This window comes from Dama dama, chromosome 6 (assembly GCF_033118175.1).
Source record: "Dama dama isolate Ldn47 chromosome 6, ASM3311817v1, whole genome shotgun sequence".
NCBI classification, from domain to species: Eukaryota; Metazoa; Chordata; class Mammalia; order Artiodactyla; family Cervidae; genus Dama; species Dama dama.
In genome coordinates this window covers 45,080,862-45,098,633 of record NC_083686.1, presented here as the reverse complement: position 1 = coordinate 45,098,633, position 17,772 = coordinate 45,080,862, and the positions used below count along the sequence as shown (strand labels likewise).

Genomic DNA, 17,772 nt, shown 5'->3' with positions numbered 1-17,772 from the left:
GCGGAGAGGTGGAGAGATGTATGGGCTCTGGGGTCGTGGGCGCGGGGCGAGGGCCGACGTGCCCAGCCACTCCCCGCGGGCTCAGTCCCCCGGGATCAGCACCTCGCAGGAACAGGGGTCAGACGCCGCCGCCCGGGAGCGAGACCCAGGCCGGAGGGAGGGAGGGGAGGCGAGGAGGGGCGCGCAGAAGGGGCGTGGCCGTCGCGCAGGGGGAGGGCGCTGGGAGGAGGGGCCGCGGCTCGGCGCTCGCGGCTCTGGGGGCTCGGCTTTGCCGCGCTCGCGGCACTCGGGCGAGAGCCGGAACGTGGAACAGAGCTCCGGTCCCAGCGCAGCCACCGCGATGAGAGGCGCTCGCGGCGCCTGGGATTTCCTCTTCGTTCTGCTGCTCCTGCTCCGCGTCCAGACAGGTGGGAGGGCGCTGCGGGTACTCGGACCGCGCCCCCCCGGCGCAGCTGTGCTCCGTGAGGGTCCGAATATGTTGGGGGTGGCTGGGGAGAGGGGGCTGCCGGCCCCCCTGCTGCCGGTGCGTTTCAGCCTCGGGAAGATTCGGGGCGGCCCCGGGACTCTCCTGCGCCCTGCCTTGCTCACCTGCGCCGGGAGCCCTCGGCAGCCGGTGGTGGGGGCGCTGAGCTGCGGGTCTTCCAGGAAGGCGGGCGGCGAGGGGCTTAGGCTGAGGGCAGCGGGTTGCGTGTGAGTTCAGGGCTGCTTTTGTGAGGAGGGCGAGCTGAGCGGGGTCGGAGGCGGGCGGAGAGGGAGTTCTCTCGCAGCGCGTTATCTCCGCCGGCCGAGGCGCGGCCGTCGCTTCCTTTTGTTAAAAGTTGTGCGTGAGAACCGGCCCGCGGGTTCTCAGCCGCGCCGAGGGCGAAGTTGGAGGAGAGCCTTTTCTTTGCTGCGGCCGCTTTCCAAACCGCGGCGCTCTTTGTGCCCCAGAGCTGGGGGCGCACCCGCTGCCTCCTCTGCTCCAGGCGCCACGCTGGACCGGAGTCGAAGGCTGCGGCGTCCTCGGGCCCCCCGGGTTTGCTTTCAGCAGAGGGGAGCGTGCGGCTCTGTGGCCGCGAACCTGGAGGTGCGGCTCCGGAGACAACTTGGGCAGGGGTGTGGAAAGCAGCCGCTAGGTTGCAGACTTTGCTTTTGTACATCCGTGCCCGAGGCTCGCCCCTTTCTGCCGCGTGCCGTTTCTTTTCCTGCAACGCGCCTCGGAGCGGCTGGTGGCTGCGTCTGCTGCCTGCTCCCGGGGGAGACAGGGATGGCGCGCCCAGACATTGCGGTCCCCGACCCCGGCCGCCGCCCACGCCCGGCCAGAGTGCCCGGCCAGGCTGACGGGGCTCTGCCAGCCCCTCACTCGGTGTCTGCGACCTCCATTCGCAGGTCCGTTTCCCTTGGGAATATTGAGACTCGCAACACACCCTCTCGCGTGACTGACTTAACGGCTGCCCGAGGTCGGGGGTGGGAGACGGAATGGAACTTTCTGCAAATCTTACTTAGATTTTAAAGCTGTGGTGAAAATCGGTTATATCTGCGCGGGAACTTGGGTCTTCAGGTGGAGGAGGAGGATTTGCAGGCTCCTGGAAGCCCTCAATCACATTCCTGCCCCCTCTTTTTCTGGGTGTCTCTGGTGCGCAAACGAGTGCAAGTCGCCCAGCTAACCCCCTGAAGCTCTGCTATTTCCCACGTCATTTTTTTTTTTTTTTTAACCCGTAAGGCTAACTTGATGATGTTAGGGTAGAAAGTGAGTCTGAGCTGGAATTCAGGGGCTCCAGAGGAAGCATCGCTATCAACTATTGTGGAGCTGTCTCGTCAGTTTTCTGACTGCTGGTTAGTTTTCGCATACAATCCTAAGGCATTGTGAGGGCTTTCCTGTGGGGAAGAGAGGTAGGAAGGATCATGAACGAGTGGCCGGATTCCGGTGGCTCATTTGACTGCCTAAGCTTCAAATGAGATGTTTGGTCCCTTACATCTTGGTGCCTTGATATTTTAATTTCATTTAAGACATGTGCACTGGACCCGATGGGGGCACGAGAACCACCACACCGACTGTTTCCCATTTTTTAGAAAATTAAATGAATAGCTTCCTTCTTCCTCAGAATTAGCCTGCTCCATCCTGGAGAATGTTTTGGCAAAGGGGATTTTAAGGTCTGGCTCCTGGGGGGCAGTGTGGTGTAGTGACAAAGGCTCCTGCTGCCTTTCCGGTTCTTTTCTCAGCTTTTATTGGCTGCCTGCCATTGTGCCAGTCCCTTAAATTAAGGGGAGCACACGTTCCTCCGCAGGGTAGTGAGGGGTCTGCACCATGAAGGATCCTTTGGGTCCCACATTCTCCTCTTTCAGTGTCGTGAGCATAGACTCTATACTTCTGAACTCTTTCCCTGAATCCTTCCCACCTCCTTGAAATTCCACTGCCTCTCCTGTCACAGAGACTCCTTGGTGATACCCTACTCGTCTGACTCTGGTTAAAGCAGCGAGGTGTGTGTTCTCTCCAATCCACATGCTTGCCTACGGTTTCCCTTTGAGGGCTAGGAGGTGCCCACTCTGCAGGATCCTCCATTTCCGCCCCCCGCCCCTTGCAGTGTTTACAACTCCTGTACCCAGCAGGATGAACCTGCAAGGAATAGTGAATCATACCCTGTCCTCGTTCCTGCAGATGTGAGGCTAGAGTCATTCTCAGCAGCTGGACGCAGAACGTTCTGGATTATTATCCTGCTGGAAATAACATGACGGTCTTATACAGGAAACCCAGATAATTCATTTATGCCCTCTCTGGTCTCTCCCACCCATCCACACATTTTTTTCCTTAAGACTTTATAAATCACTCATGCTGTGTTACTGCAACACGTTTTTCTAGTGTACCTTAAATTTCACATTAGTGCCAGATCCCGTTCTGGGGTCCATTGCCTGAAATTTCCAGTCCTCTCGATAAGCCCTGGAGGTAGTCCTGTTACCATCCATACCAAAGCTGGAGAAACTGGCTGAGAATAAGGCAGTTCCCACAATAATCAGTGGTGAAGCCTGAGATTGGCCCCATCTGCCCAGGTGTATATACTTTCACATGATTTCTCAATCGGTTATAAAGTGAGATTTATTTGGAACTATAACATATTGTATGCTAGGCATTGTTGGAGGTTCTGGGAATATAGGCTGGTCAAGATTATTACCTTCCCAATGTTGCTGAAAAAAGACCTTGAATTGCCTGTCACAGGGTGTCTGAACTAGAGTTCTCAATTTGAGGGAAGTTTCATCGAAGGGGGGAGTCATTCAGTGATAGCTCACCAGGGGTATGTATGATATGTATGTACGATAGCTCCCCTTTGGATGCTGGGTATGAGGGCACCTTCTCCAGTATTCCTGCCTGGAGAGTCCCATGAGCAGAGCAGCCTGGCGGGCTCCAGTCCATGGGGTCGAGAAGAGCTGGACACGACGGAAGGACACAGCTTGAGGGCTTTAGGTGGGAACTGCCCTGTTCCAGTTAGAATCCCTCCACAATGAAGACGCGCTGTCTCTAAAATGATGATGCAAGTTAGTTGAAATTTTTTTCCATCCCCACTGTATAAAAAAAAAAAAAAAAAAAGTGGTCTTTGCATTGTATACTTGTGGTGAACTTGTGAGAGAGAAAACCCCCAGTGATGGATAACACCATTGGCCATTTACCCTGGATGAGCACCGTGAGTTATAATGCAGTTGACCACCCAAAACCTTTCTCTCTCCCAAACAAATGGTGTGCCAAGTTATTCTGTGGGCTTCCCTTGGAGCACGTTTATGTACAGATGTTGTGGTGATGGATTTTGCTGCTGTTGTTGACGGCCGCTAAAAGTTGGTCTTAGGATTTTGACTCATTTCCTGAAGTCTCCCCAGCTGATTAAAGGATACCAGGAAATGAGCCGTGGTGTCCTGAGCGGAATTCTTGAAGCTGGACTGCAATGCGGGAACCCCTCAAGGCAATGGTCAAGGCTGCGGCAGTATTTTCCAGAATGAATTTAGTTTAACAGCCGACAGGCTAGGGAAGTGTGCTAAATGTTACTGTGTTCGTGTTTGGTGTCTTTTTAAAAACAGGCACTGAAAGACATTTGAAGAAACCTTAGGCATGCAAAATTTCACACGTGGTCTCTAACTTGGATATTTTCATGGCTGTAAATCCAGAGTGAAGAGGGCCTTCAAGGGAGTTACCAGAGGTAAAAGTTTGGATATAGAGCGAATTCAGTATAAATCATTGTTGAAAGTAGAGAGGACTTATGAATAAGCCTGGCTTAGCTGCTCTGGTTTCTGACATTTTGGACTTGAGATGGCCCATTTTTTGACTTCAGGCACTTAATTGTAAACCGATAGCCCTTACTTGGATGTGTTTTGTTTGGCTCACATGATGCTGTTTTTGGAAAACACTGGGGAAGTATTTAAAATATGGAGAATTTGTATCAAAATCTAGATTTCTCAATTCTCTTGAAGAATTGAAAATTGCCTCTTTACATGGGACCTCATCTCTTCCTGTTGTTCTAGACAGTCCCTCTCTCCTGCCAGTCAGGCTTTTAGGCATTTAGCCTTGGGCTCCAGTGAGCACAGGTGGGATATTGCAGGTACCTGGTGGAAGGAGCACAGGCCTAAGGAATGAAAGACAGCTTTGTCTTAGTCTGCTGACTCCATGACTGACAGCTTTGTAACCTTGGAACGAATTGCTTACTCTTGCTGAGCTTCCCTCTTTCATCCTAGTTTTAGCTGTGTGACGTTGGGAAAATTACTTAACCTCTCTGTCAGTAAGTATGTGGCTACATATAAAGTTTTTAGCATGGTGATGCCTGGCACACTCATGGTACATATTCAATACATGTCAAGTTTAATGCATAATTATTATCTATAAATTAGAAATTATTGCTATCCGTAAAATGGAATTAATGCCTGCTCTAATATGATTACTTTAAAGATTAGAAACAAATTCTTGTAAAAATACTTGGTGTAGGGTCTGGGATGGGATAGCCATCTAACAAATGAAGAAACTTCTTAAGTGTGTAGCATTTGACTATTTCTGTTTATAACCCTTGCATGCAGATACCAACAGATTTTTGACAACTTTTAAAATGAAATAAACTTTAATTTTTGTCTTGAATTTTACATAGCTTTTGACATAACAGTTGGGAATCACTAGTCTTAGAGATTGAACAGATCTTGGACTATTTTTTCCTCAGGAGGAAAAAAACCCAGATTTCTCCAGTGAAAATATTTATCACTCCTAATTTTTTCCATTCATCTTAATGTGTTAGCCTTAGTGCTTACCTTTTAGTTATGAAATGATTTTTCTAGATATCTTTGGCTGCATACCTTTCTGACAGCTATGTTTTTAAGGCTTTTTTGAACTTTAAAGTTTATGCGAAATTGCTTTTCAGGGCATGTGGCATACCGGTTAAGAGCTTGGGCTCTGAAATTGACAAGCTGGGTTTTTATCCAGTTCTCTCTTTCTCTTTTTTTTAATCCAGTTCTACCTCTTGCCAGCTCTGTGACTTGGGATGAGACCCTTCACCTCGCTCAAGCTTCATTTCTCACCCGTAAAATGGGAATGATGGCATAGGCTACTGGAAGGAGAAAATTAGATTATGCACAAAACACATTTTGCATGGCGTCCCTTACAGGGAAAGCATGGGAACTCCACCATCAGGCTGATTTTAATGTTTCTTTTTCAGCTTTGTCTCTTGGGAAAGAAATTTAGAAATGGTTTAAAACCAGGTTACATAGAGGGGTTTGTCTTGGTATTAATCAAGACGAGTTAGTGTTAGTCGGGTCCAACTCTTGGGACCCCATGGTCTGTAGCCCACCAGGCTCCACTGTCCATGGGATTCTCCAGAAATACTGGAATGGGGCAGGAATACTGCAGTGGGTTGCTATTCCTTTCTCCAAGGAATCTTCCCGACCCAGGGATCGAACCCGAGTCTCCTGCATTGCAGGCAAATTCTTTACCATCTGAGCCACCAGGGAAGCCCAGATCAAGATGAAGTTTATCCATTTATTGTAATTTTTTTACTTATATATTTATTTTTTTGACCTCATGGAGAGGTATGCGGGATCTTAGTTCCCTGACCAGAGATGGAACCTGCACCCGCTGCAGTGAAAGCATGGAGTCTTCACCACTGGACCCCCAGGGAAGTCCTGAAGCTGATCCATTTAATGTCTGTTTTGTTTTTTGTTTGTTTGTTTGTTTTAAGATTCCGTTAGCGTTGTGTTCTCTCCCTGGTTCTATGTTTAACCTTATTCATAGCTGCTTTTTACAAAAGGGGGTGCAGCTTTCTGGATAAAAGTTTAGAGGGGAAAGTTCTGTAGATGGCCATTTTCTCACTGTGAATAATAAGTGTAGCTCACAGAGGGTCCCTGAACCCTATGCCTTGTAAGGTGGCATTGAAAGCCTCGAGAGGGAGGGCCTCCTCCATGACTATACGAGGTGCTTCTCCAGCTGTTGAAGGACCAGGCTGGGCTTGTCCATTGCCCCCACTGCTGGAGACAGCAGTGCTCAGCCAGTATAGTTTAGGCTCTCGCCTCTTCTCCAGCACGTGTATAGAGCTCTGCTCAGTCAGCGTTTCAGATTCAGTTTAGCAAAGGATGATCAATCCCTATGCTTTGGTCCTTGCAGGTACTGTACGTGTGGACTCCCGGGCTGTGGAGGAATAAAGTGAGAGCAGAACCATCAATTCAAAGTAGAATTTGGTGTCATAAGTGCAGAGTACCCAGGCAGTATTTCAAAGGAGAGGAGTTTACATCTTGGTGGGCATGTGATGGGGATCAGGGATCAGTAAAAGTGTCCATATGGGAGATAATATTTGACACTAAGATCTACATTTTAAAGGAGGGCAGAGTGTCTGTAGTTGAGGCTTGTATTGAAAAAAACTCCTGAAAGAGGGAGCAAGACATTAAGATCTTATTTGAAGATTCAATTCATGTTAGGACTAGGGGTAAGGAATTGGAGGGAAGAGGCTGGAAAGGAGGACTTTGGTTAGCCTCAAGGATCATTGGTGGGGGAGGGTTGTTTTAGTGTTGGGTTTGGTCCAGATTCTGCAAAATGCTTTTGTAGTCAAGGCTACGGTAGACTTGACCCAGCAGTGGCCCTCCCAGCTTTGCTCGCCAGTCCAGGGCTGTCTGCTTCACCGTTTTGTCCTGGGGCACACTCCCCAGCCAGCTCCGAGAACTTGGGCACCCCCTTGCTGTGGGCAGCTGAAACTAAGGAGTGTGTGTGTGTGTTTAAGTTTTAGTAAAATACACATAAAGTTTACCATCGTGAACATTCTTTGGTGCACAGCTCCGTGGTGTTATCGTCACATTTTATTTAAGATCAAACACTTCCATCTTACAAAAACCTAGCACTCTCAACCCATGAAACAGTCCATCAGTCCCTGGCAACCATCATTCTACTTTCTGTCTGTATGATTGTGATGCTCTATGGACCTCACATAAGAGAAATCATTCAGCTCTTGTCTTTGTGACTGGCTTATTTCATTTAGCATACTGTCTTCAAGTTTCAGGGCTTCCCTTGTAGCTCAGTCAGTAAAGAATCTGCCTAGTTTAGTTCCTGGGTTGGGAAAATCCCCTGCAGAAGGAAATGGCAACCCACTCTAGTATTCTTGCCTGGAGAATTGCATGGACAGAGGGGCCTGGTGGGCTACAATCCATGGGGTTGCAAGAGTCAGACATGACTTGGTGACTAAACCACCATGTGGTGGTGTACGTTGGAATTTCCTTCCTTTTTAAGGAAGGCAGTGCATGTACACGTACGTGTCTGCCACAGTTTGTTTATCCATTCATCCATCAGTGAACACTTGGCTTCTCCCTTTTGGCTGTTGTGAAGAATGCTGTTATGAACATGGGTGTACAAATACCTAAGAAAGAGTTTCTGAGCCTCTGTTAGAATGGGGTTAAGCCTTTGAGCATTATATGTTAGGGGGAGCTGGACAGGGGTCCATCAGTCACACTCTTCAGATGATTAGATGGTCTTTGGATGAAGAACTGAGCGCTTGGGTGTTGGGGTGCATGCTCTGGAGAGAAACACTTTAGATATAAGGGGAAGATAAAGGTGGCGGATTTGGTTAATTCACTTGGCCAACTTACAGGCATCTTGGATTTGCCAGTCACTGATGAGATAGTAAGGAGGGGGAACAGGAGTTACTGTGGGTGTGGTAACAGAACTGGGGGTGCTGTGGAATTAACAGAAATAAAGCTAAGAGGATGAGCCCTTTTGAAAGAGGGCATGTGATACTATGTTTGTTTTTTGGTTACTTACGGGCTGCATTTTCTTGAAACTCAATTGCACAGAAACTACGATAGCTATAAATGAAATTCTTCTTAGGGTCAGGTCCAAGTGAAAAACAAAACTTAAGCTCCAAAGGTCAACAGAACATGGCTCTGTAATGTTACAGTAGGATTTGGGGATTAGAAAGAATTATGTGTTGTGTACCAGTCGTGTAATGAAAAGTAAATTTTCCTGAAAAGAAATCGATGACAGAAAGATAATTCTGCATTTATTCTCTGCATTAGACCATTAAAAAAGTATGTTTATTGGTTTTCTCAGAGAATAAAATGGATGTTTTAGGTATAGAAGAGGATATAGAGTTGATTAAAGCTTTGGGAAATAGGCCCTTTGAAAGCAACTTAAAGAAATTGGATTTATTAAGCCTGAAGAAGATAAGGTAAAGGGAGGTTTAGTGAATGACAGTCTTCAAATATTTGCAGAACATGAGTGAAGAATGTGACTAAATAAGACTAGTTTGAATTGCCCCAGAAGGGAAGTTAGGTTTTTTTGTTTATGTGGAAAATCCTTTGATTGGAAGGGTTGAAAAGACTTTATTGTATTACCAGAACTAGTTATAGGGTCTTGGCTGCAGGTATGACAGAAGCCAAGTAAGTAATTTTCATCTTTATTTTTTTTTTTTTTGGTAAATTTTCATCTTTAAATGGTTAGGTCCTGCGCCCCCCAGTTGGTATGATGACTGTTTAGGGGCCTACCTGAAATCTTTGCTAAATAAAATAACCAGCCCCTTTTCTCTCTTCACTGCTGTGGCTGTGGAGTGGAGTGTTTCTCATCAATTCTGGGTAGACTAACAGGATCTTTGCAATTTTGGGTTATATTGAAGGTAGCCAGTAAGGAACTTGCACCTAAAACTGGGTTATTGATTGATGTGTTGGAGGTGGGGATGGTGAGAATAACCACAGAATGAATTGTACAGTGCCATAGCTTAAGCTGAGGGCCAGAATAAAAACAAGGAAGTTGGAGGTCTAGAGTAATCTATAATCAGCCATAATTAGCCCTGCCCTAAGAATGGCTGTGCTGTGATTGCCCCACCGACTGGTGATTCTGAGACACAGTCAGCCAGGCTGCACACCGGCTGAGGTCTGTAAGGATGAAGGAAGCCCTTTCCCCTTGATTACTCAGGGATGGACTGTTTGCTCTGGGGCTGGCCCAGCATTCTCACTTCCCTTCGCATCTGCCCCTTCCCTTTGGTCATTTGGTGGTCATGGTTCAGTGGCAGTTGTTAAATCAGCTGACCATCCAGCAGGGGAAGGTGGTAGAAATGGAACTGCAATTCGGCAGTCTCTAGTTGATTACATCATTTCACCTGTCATGTCGTCATGCATGAAGATTTCTGAGATGTGATTTCCTGCCTTGAAGGAAATGGGAATCTATGGAAACAGAAGTGCTAGGTAGATGCTAATGTAGTAAAATTTATAAGACTTAAAGTAACAGTTCGGGTCCAGAAGCTAAGTAAGACACATATTGCATTGGGCTCAGGTAGAATGGCTGATTGCAAGGAAGATTTGGAAACCAAGTTAAACCTTGAAGTGGGGCGATTGGTCAGGGTGTGAACAGTGGAAGCAGAAGGTGGCAGCTAGCTGAAAGACTCCCGTAGAAAACGATCTCTGTGGGGACTAACAGAATATGAGAGAGGATAAGTTTTAGGGCATCTGGATTTTTCTTCAGTAATTGCAGTATTTCCTATAATGCCATATGTGATGAGATTTTTATAAGTGTCATCTGGTCAAGGAGGTGCTTACTCAGAGAAGTAATTTTAGGAAGAGTGTAGATCTCACTTTTGCATGGTATTACATATATTGTGGGCTTCCCAGGTGGCGCTAGTAGTAAAGAACCTGCCTGCCAATGCTGAAGAGATTTGGGTTCAGTCCCTGGGTTGGGAAGATCCCCTGGAGGAGGAAATGGCAACCCACTCCAGTTTCTTGCCTGGAGGATCCCATGGACAAAGGAGCCTGGAATTGCAAAGAGTCAGACACAACTGAGCAACTAACACACACATATACACTATGCCCAGTGCACGCACGTGCGCACGTACACACACACACACACACAGTCTGCACAGTGCGAATCCAGAGTAGGTCCATGGATGTGTACTTGGAGTTGCTTTTAAGTCCAAGGCTGATTACCCTCCCCTGCCTTCCTACCTACCCACCCCTGCCCCTAGCCAAAATCACAGGTTTTGTATGCTCAACATCTGGTAGTAGCAAGAGATAATCTTTGAGTCTTAACTTATTAACAAATTTTAAATATTTATTATAATGGTAACTCAGGTATGCAACATAAGTTTATGCATAAATATGCATAAATTCATTTGTTTAGCAAACAAAAAAATCCCCAGCAGCAAGTAAAACCCTCAAGCCTTGAAAAGAATTCTGATCTGCTCTGGGTTCCCTAGTCCTGTATTAAGAACGTAATTAAATTTTTTTGAATTTACCAAGGCTAGATTTATGGCCCAGGATGTGATCTATTCTGGAGAAGGTTCCATGTTGCACTTGAGAAAAAGGTGAAATTGATTGTTTTGGGGTGAAATGTCCTATAGATATCAGTTAGGTCTAGCTGGACCATTGTGTCATTTAAAGTTTGTGTTTCCTTGTTAATTTTCTGTTTAGTTGATCTGTCCATAGGTGTGAGTGGGGTATTAAAGTCTCCCACTATTATTGTGTTATTTTTAATTCCCCCTTCATTCTTGTTAGCATTTGCCTTACATATTGCGGTGCTCCTATGTTGGTGCATATATATTTATAATTGTTATATCTTCTTCTTGGATTGATCCTTTGATCATTATGTAGTGTCCTTCTTTGTCTCAAACAGCCTTTATTTTGAAGTCTATTTTATCTGATATAAGTATTGCGACTCCTGCTTTCTTTTGGTCTCCAAAGGTAATGAGGGGTGCTGGTTACTGCCCTTTCCAAAGCAGTGATCCTCCGGGAGGAGGTAGCTGTTTGTGAGAGGTGGAACTATGATTTGAGATAAAGATGTGAGTGATGGTGTTTTCCAGGGAATGCCTTGTACTTGACCTAATGGATTAAAAAATAATAGGGTAAATGAAAAGAGGAGAAGTCCTTACTTTTTCCTTTGTATCTCTTAAGTTCTTTAGTGAAGCAAAAACGTTTGGTTTTACCCCAGGTGACTCAGATTATTTCAAAGTTTTAAAATTCTTGAAAACAATCAGGGCTGCCAGTAAGTTAAGTATAATGGCCTATGCAGATTTAGCAGAGGAATTGCTTTGCAGGGTTTGAACAAAGGAGGCGTTATCAGGTTTGGTAATTGATGTCTCTGTTTTATTGGAAGGGAAGTATTTATAGAAACGGATCTAATGTAGATTTGACTTCTGGGGAAAATATTAGTGGTTTTGTGTGGCTTTTGGCTGTTTTTCTACTTGGCTAGGACATGTTTTAAAGAAAACAAGACTAAAATGGCTTAAAAAATTGAGAATTACTCTACTTGGAAAGACTGTGGCTCCTTTTAAAGTGTGTTTTATAGTTTGTAAAATGTTAAAATGTGTTTCCATCATGTTCTTCACAATGTAGATTTCTTTTTTAATGGCTGATGGAAGATTTTCATCTCAAGAAACAGCCTGGTAAAACTGCACAGGCTTTAGGCTTTTCGTCATTAGTCAAATTAAACTAGGATCCTTTCTTTAAAAATACATCATTAGAATCACCACTTGAAAACAGTTAATTGGGATGTTTAAATGTTTTTCTCGTTATTTTAGAATAGTTAGTATATTTACTACAGGGAAATTGTAGGCAGGTTTCTAGCTCACTTTCATGAAAAAGGACCCTTCTTTCCAGCCTTTTAAAATAAACTAGCATATGTAGAAGGGTTTATGAATTTTTTAAGGAGATCTGATGTGTAGCCTAATTTCCATTCCAGCATTTTCAAAGGATATTATTTTAAATGATCACTTTAGTTTCAGAATGAGTGCCTTCTCAGGAGAGGCTGGCCAGGATGCCGAAAGTGCTCCGGTAGTGAGCAGCCTGCAGTGAGGCAGGTGAGCGCAATCCAGGCAGGTGGGCACAATCCAGGCAGGTGGGCACAGTCCAGGCAGGTGAGCACAGTCCAGGCAGGGGCAGATGGCTTCTCTCTCCATGTGGGAATCTTGGAGCCGCACATCTGGGCATAAAGCTCTAGTGCTTAAGGTTTACAGCTTCATTCTCTTCATTCCTTCAGTATCGTTTTTTTCAATGGACCCTACATGTACCAGGAGTTTATAGATTTGTTTACAAATAATTATTGATGCGGTGGCAGGGCATAGCCATGAGGAGGCAAAGATCCTTGTCCTTTTGGGGCTTATGTTCTAGTGAATTCTTTTCCTTTCATGAGCCCAGGTTTACAAAGAGCCCAGAAGAAAGAAAAAGTCTAGGGTCTCTTAGCGAGAAAGCAGCTTTATTTAGATATATTTCTATTTTGCATTAGGGTCAATTAAAGAAGGAAGTAAAGAAACGCAAGATTTCTCTGAGGGTTGGGGGTCACAGGGAAGGAGGGGCCAGAGGAGGCAAAATAGAGATGGGAGTGGGGAGGGAACAGGGTCGCGGCAACTCGGTAGAAGCTTTGTGAGATGTTTGTCTCTTGAGTCCTGTCTGCCTCTGTGGTGCCCTCAAAGGGCTGAGCACATCCCAGCCTCCCAGCTTGTCATGTAACTTCAGCCTCTCTAGCAGGTATGAGACTGTACTGATGAAGGATGTACCAAAGTCGGTGACAGAAGTGTCCACAATGCCAGGAAATGTCTTCACTTCTCAGGAGTTCGTGGAGTCTTGAATGTGCCAAAAGTCCGTCATCCTTCTGTAGGTTTGGAACCATTTTTTTCTCAGAATGGACCAGAATGGTTTTTCACAGCTGAGAGAGATGCTTCAGGGAGGCAGGCTGAATGCTCTCCAGTCTGTCTCCAAGGACGGGAGGCTCTGTACCTCCTTTTCACATTCTTTCATCTTTTTCTTGTCGAGATTGACCACCTTCCATTTTTAACGATACCTGTATTTATCACTTTGAGTCTGACAAAGCACGCAGGTCGTGGTGAAGCTAAAACAGTATGGCCACTGTTTCATGCTGGGCATGGTGTTTCCACTCCACTGTTACTGCAGTAGCCTGGATGAGAGGACAGGATGACTTCTTTGCATTTGAGCCTTAGGATGAACTTTCAGAGGTCCATGAAGCGATAAGCCCTCCTGCTTCGAATCGAGGACTCCCCGCAGTGAGCATGGATGCTCTCGGCACATAGGACAGGGAAGTCCTTCCTCTGTCCACTCTTGGGCGTGGAGTGGGGCCGCGCCGCCTTTGGTGGTGCAGTGTCTATCCTCGGGAAAGAATCCACGATGAAGACTGGGGACAGCCGGGGGTACCCTCAGGAGTTTTGTGTGGAAGAGAAGGCATCCCCACTGACTACAGCTGTGGTTACTTAATGACCGCATTAAGGTGGGAACTCAGGTGCTTGGTACAGTGTCAGGTAACAATTCTGATGAAACCAACAGCCTTAGGTATACAAGTGCGGGCGCTTAAGTAATTACGAAATCAGTTGCTTTAAAGCACTTAGTCTAGATTTGACGGAAGACTAGTGTTTCTAAGCTGAGAGTAGAAATAAAATAAAAATCCAGTGTCATCATCATTCATTAGCACCTGTTGTTTGGGGTGAGAACATCAGAGCCTAAGTGTATTAGACTTTGTTTAAGTTTGATCTCGGTTGACTAGGGAAGAGTTGAAGGAAACAGGAGAGGGGCCTGTGACTTCTCAGCTATTTCCTGGGTTATTTGAAAACTTATTAGCAGCCATTTTATTTCAAGATGGAGGAATTGGATCTCACAATAACTTTAAAGACTATATAAATATAGCTTTAAAATACACAGAAATGTAAGTCTATATATTGGGACTTCACAGGTGGTGCTAGTGGTAAAGAACCCACCTGCCGATATAGGAGATGTTAAGAGATGTGGGTTCTATCCCCGGGTCGGGAAGATCCCCTGGAGGGCATGGCAACCCGCTGTAGAACTCTTGCTTGGAGAATTCTTTGGACAGAGGAGCCTGGTTGGCTACAGTCCGTAGGGTCACCAAGAGTCAGACATGACTGAATTGGCATAGCATGTACACAGGCATATATATAATAATTATGGGACCATCTCACACATGGAGACAAATGTAACGAACCCTCATATACCCATCATCCAGCTTCAGCAGTTGATCAGCACCAGTCTTTCTTCCTTACTTCATCTTCCCATTTTGTTTTCCTTTTCTGGCCACGCCATGTGTCTTGTGGGATCCTTAGTTCCCTGACGAGGAATCAAACCCTGGTCCATGGTAGTGAAAGCCTGTGTCCTAACCACTGGACTGCCAGGGAATCCACCCCACCTTGTCCTCCCATTATTTTGAAGCATATCTCAAGCATTGTAGAAATTCATTTGTGAATGTTTACAGTGTGTAGTTCTAAAATAGACAGATTCCCTTCTCTGGACATGACGATGCCAGTGTCACAGCCTTCAAAATCAGTGAAGTTCCACGATGGCATTGAGTATCCAGGATTTACATTTCCCTTATTGAAAATAAATATGAAAACATAGGTGAATATATAAACTTTTGCTAGAATCCGCACAAGAGCCACATTGTCAGTTGGCTGGTGCGGCCTTTAAGTCATTTCTAATTTGTAGGCTGTCTTCCCCAGTGTTTGCTGAAGAAACTGAGGATTTGTCCTGTGCAGTTTTCCACAGTCCAAATGCTGCTGCTGCATTCCTGTGGGCTGTTTAACATGTCCTGTTCCCTGAATTTCTTGTGAACTTGTCACGTAGAGGTATGATTATACTCAGGTTTGGTTTCTTTTTTAACAACATAACATCAGTAGATGGTGTGTTCCTCTATAATTTTATTTTCTTTCCCTGTTTTGGATATACTGTTGAGTACTTGCAAAATTTTTGGGTTTTGTTCTAATGGTTGCCTTTATACCAATACCTTTATATAATATTCTTGGCTCACTCTTTCTGGGCCCAATTTCTTATTGGATGCCTTCTGTGAATAACATTTAAATTAGTTACTAGTCTGTTCTTTCCCTTTTCTCTCCTAGCTTGGGATTTGAAGAGATACTCTTGTACTCCCAATTATTATCTATAAGGCAGTCAGCAAGCATATTCTGCTTTGCAGATACTCCTCCATCCCCTAACTTTTCTGAAACTGCACCAAAATTACTTTATCACAATATATAGCAGTCACATATTCTGCTATCTCCTTTTTTAATCATCATTTAATCTTAGTTCTGCAAGTAAATGTATATTTAATGCTTGCCAGCAGGGCTTAGGTCTTGTCTTTCCTGAAATTTTGGTTTTCTGTAGCTCGTTCTCTAATGTACCTCAGAAAGCACTCATGGGAAGTAGCTCCTGAATTAATGTTCACAGAAGCTTGTCTGTAGCCTTTGCCTTTTATACTTAAAAGTCAGGTTGTTTGATATAAATCCTTGGCTCATCTTTTCTTTGCTCAAGGTTCTTTAATATTTTACTATACTGTCTTTTGCCATAAAGAGTTGTCAAAGTCTGCTGGCAATCTGATTTTCTTTGCCTCGTATTTAGCTTGATATATTTGTCTAGATACCCAAAGGACTGTTTTTTACCTTTATTCTTTGAAGTCTAGTAGTTCTGTAGTGTTAGATGCTGTGGGTTGATTCCCCCCCCCCCCCCCCCCCCCCCCAGGGACATAATGTGCTACTTCCCTGGTAGCTCAGATGGTAAAGAATCCACTGACAATGCAGGGAATCTGGACTCGACTATAAATTTAAATTTGCCTACAGTGCACCTTTTGCTGTTGACTCTATTCTTCATCTTGGCTTTTAGAGCTCCCGTTTTGTGTATGTTAGGTCTTCTTTGCCCGACTTTTATTTTGACCATTTTCTCTCAAATCCTTTTAATATCTTCATAATTTGACAGAATTAAAACATTTTCCTCCTTCTACTTCTTTTGAGGCATTATTCATTTTATTTGCTCTTGTGTTCTTTTTATTTACTCTTTATTTCTGAAGTGATTTTTTTTTCTTTCATTTTTCTTAGTTTTTTCTTTTTTTTTTCCATTTATTCTCACTAGTTGGAGGCCAATCACTCCACAACATTGCAGTGAGTTTTGTCACACACTGACATGAATCAGCCATGGAGTTACATGTATTCCCCATCCCGATCCCCCCTCCCACCTCTCTCTCTACCCGATCCCTCTGGGTCTTCCCAGTGCACCAGGCCCAAGCACTTGTCTCATGCATCCAACCTGGGCTGGTGATCTGTTTCACCATAGATAATATACATGTTTCGATGCTGTTCTCTCGAAACATCCCACCCTCGCCTTCTCCCACAGAGTCCAAAACTCTGTTCTGTACATCTGTGTCTCTTTTTCTGTTTTGCATATAGGGTTATCATTACCATCTTTCTAAATTCCATATATATGTGTTAGTATGCTGTAATGTTCTTTATCTTTCTGGCTTACTTCACTCTGTATAATGGGCTCCAGTTTCATCCATCTCATTAGAACTGATTCAAATGAATTCTTTTTAATGGCTGAGTAATATTCCATGGTGTATATGTACCACAGCTTCCTTATCCATTTGTCTGCTGATGGGCATCTAGGTTGCTTCCATGTCCTGGCTACTATAAACAGTGCTGCAATGAACATTGGGGTGCACGTGTCAGATCTGGTTTCCTCGGTGTGTATTCCCAGAAGTGGGATTGCTGGGTCATATGGCAGTTCTATTTCCAGTTTTTTAAGAAATCTCCACACTGTTCTCCATAGTGGCTGTACTAGTTTGCATTCCCACCAACAGTGTAAGAGGGTTCCCTTTTCTCCACACCCTCTCCAGCATTTATTGCTTGTAGACTTTTGGATAGCAGCCATCCTGACTGGCGTGTAATGGTACCTCATTGTGGTTTTGATTTGCATTTCTCTGATAATGAGTGATGTTGAGCGTCTTTTCATGTGTTTGTTAGCCATCTGTATGTCTTCTTTGGAGAAATGTCTGTTTAGTTCTTTGGCCCATTTTTTGATTGGGTCATTTATTTTTCTGGAATTGAGCTGTAGGAGTTGCTTGTGTATTTTTGAGATTAATCCTTTGTCTGTTGCTTCATTTGCTATTATTTTCTACCAATCTGAGGGCTATCTTTTCACCTTGCTTATAGTTTCCTTTGCTGTGCAATAGCTTTTAAGTTTAATTAGGTCCTATTTGTTTATTTTTGCTTTTATTTCCAATATTCTGGGAGGTGGGTCATAGAGGATCCTGCTGTGATTTATGTCGGAGAGTGTTTTGCCTATGTTCTCCTCTAGGAGTTTTATAGTTTCTGGTCTTACATTTAGATCTTTAATCCATTTTGAGTTTATTTTTGTGTATGGTGTTAGAAAGTGTTCTAGTTTCATTCTTTTACAAGTGGTTGACCAGTTTTTCCCAGCACCACTTGTTAAAGAGGTTGTCTTTTTTCCATTGTATATCCTTGCCTCCTTTGTCAAAGATAAGGTGTCCATAAGTTTGTGGGTTTATCTCTGGGCTTTCTATTC

General features: G+C 44.6%; 1 protein-coding gene across 4 annotated transcripts in view; it reads left to right on the top strand.

The window, feature by feature from the left end:
• The first annotated feature begins 258 nt into the window (after nt 1–258).
• KIT (KIT proto-oncogene, receptor tyrosine kinase) overlaps nt 259–17,772 on the top strand; it is a 90,391-nt gene continuing 72,877 nt past the window's right edge. For all 4 annotated transcript variants that reach the window (XM_061145946.1, XM_061145945.1, XM_061145944.1 and 1 more), the window contains exon 1: nt 259–407. In XM_061145946.1, coding sequence (XP_061001929.1) covers nt 341–407 — 67 coding nt within the window. In that variant the 5' untranslated portion in view covers nt 259–340. The remainder of the gene's footprint in view (nt 408–17,772) is intronic.